A 9,229-nucleotide genomic window follows, 5' to 3' on the forward strand; every position below is an offset into this window, starting at 1 on the left:
GATCATATTGTTTTTTCACTGTTTAAGACATTAATTTCATCTAAAACCCTTTGTTTCTGGTAGGGACTTATTTTTATTATCCAGTAAATACTTTAAACTCCACAAAAAAAAAACCGTTAAAACACTTTTATGCACCAATTAAAATGCATCTTTAAAATGGTACCTGTTTTTCTAGTTCGGATTTTTGCCCCCAGGTGGTGCATCGCAGTTTAACCATTCCGAATGGAGAACCTGTTAATTAAACTAATATCTTTGATTAAACTATGGACAGAGCACCAAGGGCGGATCCAGAACATTTGTCAAAGGGGGCGATTGTGAATTTTCTTAAACGAATGTATGTGTTGGGGAGGGGGCGGGGACTATCCTAACATTTTAAAAGAACTTTTAAAATGGAATATAATTAGGAGATCAATTCAAATTTATTTATATTTTACTATTATAGTGTTCACATTCATGAAAAACCCTGAAGCACATGCATATTTGGATACGTGTATAAATTGCGTAAACTTCTTTAAATGGGGTAAATTTTTGGTTCAAAATTAATTTCATTAGGTTGCAGATTTAACTCCTTTGGTTGAAAGTTAAACTACCTTATTAAAATTTCATTTTTTTTACGAAAACATGTTTTGGTAGAAAATTCGTCTTTTTGACTTAAAAATTCAAAAATTTGGAAGAAAATTCAACTTTTTGGTAGAAAATTCAATGTTATTGTTGAAAACTCATATTTTCGAGTGAAAATAAAGTTTTTTGTGGAAAATTCGTCTTTTGGTTTGAAAATTTAATTGTATTTTTAACCAAAATTAATTTTTTTGGTTGAAATATTAAACATTATATTATATATTAAAAATTCATCTTTTTAGTTTGAAAATTCAACTTCTTGATTGAATGTTCAATTATTATCTCAAAACTTCATTTTTTGGTTGAAGATTCATAATTTTTCTAGAAAATTCATCTCTTTGGTTGAGAGTTGAACTATTTTGTTAAAACTTCCTTTTTAGATAAAAATTAGTTTTTTAAAATGAAAATTTAACTATTTTGTTACAAATTGATTTATTTGGTTAGAAAATCATTTTTTTATAACAAAATAATCTTTTTGGTGAAAAATTGAACTTAACGACTAAAAATGTATGTATTTTCTTGAATATTAATTTTTTTGGGTTTAAAACTAATGTTTTTAAAATTAAGATTTAACTATTTGATTTAAAATTACCTTTTGTGTTTAAACTTAATTTCTTCGGCTAGAAAATTCAAATTTTTTGTATAGAAAATTCAACTGCTTTGTAAAACATTAGTTTTTTTTAAATGAAAATTAATTTTTTTATATGTAAATTCAATTATTCAATTTTATTTGTTGAAAATTCAACTATTTGGTTACAAATTGATTTATTTTGTGAGTAAATCGTCTTTGATATACAAAAAAATGTTCTTATTGGAGAATTCAAATCATTGATTGAAACTTTATATATTTGATTGATAATTCGTCTTTTTTAATAGCAAAATTAATCTTCTTGGTCTTTTTTACTTGAAAATTCTACATTCTGGATGATATTTTGGTGTCTATTTACTAACAAATTTTGTTTGTTTGTTAAAGATTCAAGTCTTTTGTTGAACATTCGTCCTTTTGTTTCAGGTGAACTGTTTTTTATTAAAAATTAAAAGTACCTCCTTGGTTAAAGTATGAACTAATGCATTTTTACTGTTGTGAATCCATCTCTTTTAGTTGAATATTCGCAACTACTTTTTTAAAAGTTGAGCTACTTACATTTTTTTTCTATTGTGCCTAAATAAATGATCGAAAAAAATTTAGTCGGCAGCAATTACTTTTAAAAGGGGTTTGGGGTGAGGGGTGCTTATTTACCCTTACAAACGAGAGTACGTTGTTTAAAATGCCAGAAAAAACCTCGTGTAATTTATGCAAGGCCCCTTTAGGATCAAAAATTGCACTTGAACGAAATTGTGGAAAAAAGATATTAAGCGACCTTAAGTAATTTATGCACCTGATATAAAAATGTTCGATAATTTTTGTTCTTAAATTTCATGGGGGGGGGGGGTTACAGCCCCAACTGCCCCTCTCTGGATCTGCCTTTGTAGAGCACAATCTGCTTTTTTTTTCAAACAAAGTTGCCAATAAAGATTCCAAAAATCTACTTGTTTATACTATGTAAAATCAATGTATGTCATACTGAACTGCTTCACTGCTTTTATATTTCAGGAATTGGAAAACTACAATCATAAACCAGAATTATTAAATTTGGTATTGGAGTTGTTGTTGAATAAATCCCAAGACAAAAAGAACTCATCCATTCTTGCGATGCCTTCCCTCGGCGCGCATGAAGCTCGTATTACTCAACTCAAAAAGCTTAAAACTTTATTGTGGAAAAATAGCATTTCCCTTAATTCCAAAAAGTTTGACCCTCTGGTCAATGATCAAAAGATTTTATTCACTTGCTCCAATCAGTTCCTGTCATTAAGTGAAAGACTGAATCTTGAGAGTGAATTAGGTAACTTAATAAAGACAGAAAAGAATCCTCTTACAAATTTCAAAGAACTTCTTCAAAATTTACAAAGTTCATCAGAGTCTGAGCTTAATCTTCTCCAAAGGGGAGAAGCTTGGACTTTGCTTGGATATCTTGAAACTTTACTTTTTACCTCTCTTGGATACATAGATCCTCTGTATAAAGTAGAGCAAAAACTTCGCTATGCTGAAGAAGACATCAGAGATTTCAGAAGAACCATTTATACCAGTATTTTGCAGTCTCGACTTCTTGGAGATGCCGAATCGCTTACAACTTTGCATCCCCGTTTCGCAGAAATAGAAGCAACCGTAAACCAGATTATTAATGAGAGGGACATACTGCAAAGCAAAAAGGCTTTTCGACCTTCTGACAGCGAATTTTTGAACCTAGCTAAAGATTTCGAAAACTTCCGAAACACCTTAGGTAGTTATGAGGTAATCCATAGTCACATTTACGAAATTACAACGGCTGCTGAAGCTTTTGTTCAGAACAAGAATCAGGATATTAAACAAGCAGAAAGTGTTGTTCGCAAAGCGGAAACGTGGCAAGAGTCTTTGAGCCAATTCATGGATCGGGTTGAAATTCGATTTTTGCCATCATATCCAGATCTTGTTTTACCAGCATTTGCGGCCTTGTCTGACATGAGGCGCGGAATTTGTATGTTGGTTAATGAACTAGAAAAATTTATTTCCATAGCGACAACTAGTTATCAAGACTTTACTGTCGAAGGATTAATTGAAAAATTGGTCTCATATCCTACTATTGGTCCCAACCAATTAAGTTTACTTCAACTAGTGAACAACTGCACGTCCAAATCTACCAGAGAACTTATAAATAAAAATTTAGCAACAGATAACGCGTTTGACATCTCTGAGGAACAATTAAAAATAACTCTCTCTGGTTTACACGAATTGCACAATCATATATTGCTAAATGGAAGACTCTCGAAACCTTTGTGGCATCAATTGAGCGACTTGATGCACCAAATTATTTTAATTTGGAAGAAGCAACAACAAGAAGTTCTAAAGCGAAAAGCCGAGGAAGAAAGTATGTACAAAAACAAAGCTCAAATACATGGCGAACAGTTGATCGAGGAAGAAGAAATCAAGCAAGAACTGAAGAACTATTTCCCTACTTATGGCAGTGAAGATTTTAATGATTTAGAAATTGATTCCGATCTTATGGACACCGAAGAAACCAAAACTGTTGTAAGTGACCGCAAATGTAGTCATATTTCAAGCGAAGAGATCCAGTTAGTTCAAAAGTTGTATTCTAGTATTTTGAGATCTTGCACTGCTTCTGACTGGATAAAACCACCTCCTCAAGTCGAAAATCTGGACTACATCGAACCATTAGTCATGCGCTACAATACAGTTGGCCTCTTATTAGAAAATGCTTCAATCTCCTTGAGTCCAAAACTCTCACAAGATCTATATCCCAGCTTAAATTTGCTCACTGAAATAACACGATGTGTGAGTCAGGGAGAAGAAATGGGAACAAAACAGAAGAATCCTTTTGATTTTTATAAAGACAGTAACGTCTCCGAAGTGAGTTCCTGTTTACAACTGCTGAGAAATATTTTCGACAGGGTGAATTTTTTCTTACATGAGTGGCCCGACCATCCAACCCTGAAATTCATCCACGTCGTGATACAAAGAATTCTTCATTTTCCAATCACTTCTTCACTTTCAAGATTCTTGATTGGTTTAGAACTTCTATTAACAAAAATGAAGGAGTGGGAAGAAAATGCTCACAAGGGAGTTAGTCTTTTCGATCACATGAATCTCCTCACTCAACAGATTGTTTCTTGGAGACGACTCGAGCTCTCTTTCTGGAAGGATTGTTTGAATGTAGCTTCCCAAAGGTTTAAATTACAAAGTGCAAAGTGGTGTTTCTGGCTCTACATTTTATTGGAATCTTATATCAATAAATCTTACATTCAAGGTGAAGCTGATTACCTCAATCTGGAAAATAATCCGGATTTCCCGAAGGAAGATGAGCTCACTCCTCAAAAGTTAGCAGAAACCCTACACTTTTTCATATCGAAATCGCCACTAGGGGAATTTGATGTAAGACTCGAGTTGCTCTTAACTTTCCACTGCCACGCTTTCTTCTTTGATCCAAGTTCAGAAAGAGACGAGGTATTGGCAATTACATGGAATATTTACAAATACTACAAACAGTTTACGAACGAAGTAAATACCAAGATTAACAGCATCAGAGCACCGATTGAGAAGAAGCTGAAGGATTTCGTTAAAATCACTCGTTGGAATGACATCAGTTACTGGGCAGTGAAGGAAACCATCGCCAAGTCTCATAAAACGTTGCTAAAATTCATTAAAGAACTCGAAAAGGGATTGAGAGAGAATGTAACATCGTGTTTATTCGTGAAACCAGCAACTAGTGGAACCTTGAACAAAGCTTTTGACAGAAATGAGCAGAACTCGATCAATCCAGAAACGTTTATAGTTTCAGTAGAGACAGCAAAAAAGCTTAACATAAGCTACCCAAAGCACAAAATCATCCTAAAACCTAATGATCTACATCAAATGATGATACAGCTCAAGAATAGGATCTCGACTTCTCAGTATTTGGAATTGCGTATGCAGCTTGAGGAATTTATCGAAGATTACATGGAACGTAGTGCCAATTTGAAGAAAATAGAAATTGATACAACTTTAGAGAAACCCAAGCAAGTATCACATGCAAAGAGTGTTTTGCAACAGAAGAAAAAGGCTCTAGCTGATTTCTTTAAGCTGATAGCACACGTGGGCGTTTCATATCGAATTGGTATTTTAGCATGGAAGAACAAAGAAAACACAGTGATAGATTTGATGGTCTCTCCCTTGGACCTCAACGCAGCCTTGAGAAACTTTGATTCAGAAGCTGACAAGTGGATACTCTCCCAGTGGAAAGGTTGTGAGAATTATTATAATAAAGCAGTTGCCGAATTTATCGCCTTGAATCAAACCTTATCGAAAGCGCATGAAGATTTGGGACCTTTAAACGTTGAGAGATTCAAAGGATACTCGGCACATATGATGTTAATGGCAAACCAACAGAAGAGAACTCTGACTGAAAAAATAAAATACTTTGTTGCTCTTCGTTCTCAAGTCTCAAGCTTGGCGGAACTAAATGGGGACGGGGATCTGAATCTTCCTAAGCAGTGGAATTTGCTTGAAAACGCTCAAAATTTGAAGCGATTGTTGGTGATTTTGCAACCATGCTTGGAACAGTTGCAGCTTTACTTGCAAGCTTGTCCATCTCAATCTGATATTGGTGAAAACGAGATCTACGACCTAGAACCAAACGCCTTGGCTATTCTGAACGCCACCAAAGAAGATTCAGCTTGGGAGAAAGTGAATTCTCTAATCAAAGATTGCTCTCTATCAGCGCGAGTTATCTCTGGTCAATTTGATTCCGTCTTCCGAAATGTGAATACTCTTTTCGAAAACGAGAACGGTTGCATGAATTGTGTTCCAGTTTTTACGTCTAGACATTTAAACTATTTACATGAAAGTTACAAAGGGCTGGAGAGCGTAAAATTAGCGCTGGCTGAATTTGCAAAGACATTCGGCATCACTGAGGGTTTAAACCACCCGATTCTTAGAAGCGTTCAGTTCATTAGTGAAGAAATATCTAGAAGTATACAGGAGTTTGATGATCTTCAAAGTAAAGTCAGCAGTCAGGTGGAGCTGCAAATTCCGAGTGATAGCATGGTACCTAAATTTGACGAAATGTTGACGGAAGTGCTTTGTATTGCGTTAAGAGTGATTCGAATTAAGAACAAAGTTAATTCAGACATGAAGAGTTCTTCTCATGAAGCACCAGATCAACTAAAGAAGAGCTCTTTAAGCGAAATGCTGATTAATTCTTTGAAAAAAAATATCACAGAGATGAATTTAGAGGATGTTTCCGAAAAGTTCAACAAAATACTTCTGATGATACACAACCTAGAGGGTGCAAGTGCAAATTTGCATTTCAAGGAAATTGTCAAATGTTTGCCATTACTTGAACAATATTTATTGTATGTTCAGTTTTATTTGAACGAGCAAGTAGCTACTTTAAGATTAACATCCAAAATGTTGCACTTGCAGTTAAATGTTTTTCTCGATTTGGCTACAAATGGTTTTTGCATACCGAAGAATCTTGATCTGGATGCAGACGCTGACGGTGAAGAAGGTTCCCAGCAAAACTCAAGTAAAGGTGGAATGGGATTGAGCAATGAAGAAGGAGTTAAGGATGTTTCTGACAGGATCGAGAGTGAAGATCAATTAGAAGAGGCAAAGCCTATGGACCAGGAAGAAAAGGAATCGGAAAACAAGGATTGTGCGGAAGAAGAAAATGGAATTAACATGTCTGAAGACTTTGAGGGTAAAATGCAGGATATTGAGAAAGGAGAGAACGATAGTGAAAAGAGCGATGATGATGATGATGATGGAGACTTGGATAAGGAAATGGGTGAAACGAAGGAGGGAGCAGATCAGCAAGATGAAGAAATCTGGGGTAAAGATGAGGAGGAGGTTGAAGAGAATGATGCCAAGGAGGATGGTAAAAGTGGAAGGGGAGAGGAACTAGACGATAAAACAATGGGTGCGAAAGAAAATGATGAAGGATTGCCCGAGGAGTCTAAAGAAACTGGAGATATTGAAGAAAAAGAAGAGATATCAGAAATGAACGAACCCGATATTAATGATGATCAGATCGATCCATACCACGGAAAACAGCAACCAGAGATTGAGCCAGAAGACCTTGATTTGCCAGATGACATGAATTTGGATGATGCAGATGGTGGAGAGGATCAAGGACAGCAAGAAGATGCATTTGATATCGACAATATGAAAGAACCAGTTTTGCCTACTGTAGATGAAACGGAAAAAGATGAAAAAGAGGATGAAACTAAAGATGCTGAGAATAATGAAGGCGATGAGACTGGTTCTAATGCTGATAGTGAGGAGGAATCACCTACTGGCAAAGATGTTGAAGCTGTTCCAATCCAAACTGAACCCGGAAAGAATGAAGAACCTGAAGCTATTACTGAAGAAAATGAAGAAGTTGATCAACAAACTGTACCTGATCTTGACGATACTAATAAATCATCTGACAATGCGATGCAAGTAGATGTCGGTATGGAAGGAACTCAAGATGAAGTTAGTAGTGGTATAGAAAAAGATGAAAAACTTTTGCGAAAGGAAAACGTTCAAGAATCGCAAAATGATTCCGGTACTGGAAGATCGAATCAAGGCATGGGAAACACGGAAGCTTCTTTACAAGACGGAGCGCAGACTGATCAGAAGAATACTGAAGCAAACCAAAAGAAGAAGAGAAAGTCTCCTAAAGAAACAGAGAATAGAAACACGACTTTGATGGATGAGCAAGAACCGCATGTGAAGAAAACAAAGACAAGCATTCAAGAACGACAAGATACAGAAGATGTGGATAACAGTGAGAATCAACTGGATGATGAAGAGGCTAATGAAGATATGGAGTATCGACACGTTGATAATAAGGAAAGTCACAATCGCTACGCAATCGATGCAGCTACAGAAGATCAAGTGAAGGAACAAGCGACAAAAATTTCGATGGATGTTGATACTGAAGAAACTGAAGAGCCAGCAGATGCAAATATGCTGCATGAGGATGAAGTGGTGGAAGAAGACAGTCTGCCAAAAGATCAGATTCAGAAGCCAGAGCACGTTTCAAGCAGCGAGGATAAAAGTAAAGGTAAATCATCAAAGTCAACGAATGAAACAGGACAAATGGAGGTGGACTCTGATATTCAAACTGTGGACACAACGAGGATAGACAGAGGAATTGAATCCGCTTTCTACACGAATATCTCAAACTTGCTGAGTGATAGTGTTTTTAATTCAACACGATTTGAAGAAAAGCGAAATGAAGTTAGGCAAGCGCTTCAGCACTGGACGTCTGAACCATCAACGGAGGATGCATTATCAGCATGGAATGCTGTAAGTACAATAACGGACACTTCGGCAAGAGAGCTTGCAGAAAAACTCAGATTGGTTTTAGAACCGACACAAGCTTCACGATTAAAGGGAGACTACAGAACTGGAAAGAGGATTAATATGCGAAAGATTATTCCGTATATAGCGAGTCAATTTAGAAAAGATAAAATTTGGCTAAGAAGGACGAAACCTTCGAAGAGAAACTATCAGATCGTATTAGCGATTGATGACTCGAGTAGTATGATCGATAATGATTCAAAGGAAATAGCGTTTGAGTCCCTTTCTTTAATAAGCAAAGCTATGATGTACTTGGAAGCTGGTCAACTTGGTGTAATTAGCTTTGGAGAAAGTATTAATGTTCTTCATCCTCTTGAGGAAGTTTTCACACAGGAAAGCGGAGCAAGGTTAGTTTTCTATTGTTCTTTTACTTATTTTGTTGTTAATTTTCTTACCTTTTATTCTTAAATTACTCATGCCATATGTGTCAAAATTTGTCAAGTGGGCTACTTCTTTTTGATGGGTTGTGATTTTTCTTCGGGAATGCGTGATAAGTTAGAGTTTCACATAAATAAAATGGCCCTAAAACCTTTTTGAAAAATTTTCATTTTTTGCGTCGTTATTGTTATTTAACTTTTTTAGCATTGTCCTCTTAAGGGCATGTGACACAGCTAAATACCTATATTACCGACCTCACTTTTTCAGTTCACTGAATGTTTTTTTAAACCTAAGAACTTTTTTTATAAATAA

The 9,229-nt window shown here is 35.5% G+C and overlaps 1 protein-coding gene across 1 annotated transcript in view; it reads left to right on the plus strand.

The window, feature by feature from the left end:
• The window catches only part of LOC117178443 (midasin), a 34,023-nt gene that overhangs the window by 19,256 nt on the left and 5,538 nt on the right, over window positions 1-9,229 (plus strand). Inside the window, exon 5 of the mRNA XM_033369869.1 lies at window positions 2,213-8,886. Within this exon, the coding sequence (XP_033225760.1) occupies window positions 2,213-8,886 (6,674 nt within the window). The remainder of the gene's footprint in view (window positions 1-2,212; window positions 8,887-9,229) is intronic.

This window comes from Belonocnema kinseyi, chromosome 8 (genome assembly GCF_010883055.1).
Source record: "Belonocnema kinseyi isolate 2016_QV_RU_SX_M_011 chromosome 8, B_treatae_v1, whole genome shotgun sequence".
NCBI lineage: Eukaryota > Metazoa > Arthropoda > Insecta > Hymenoptera > Cynipidae > Belonocnema > Belonocnema kinseyi.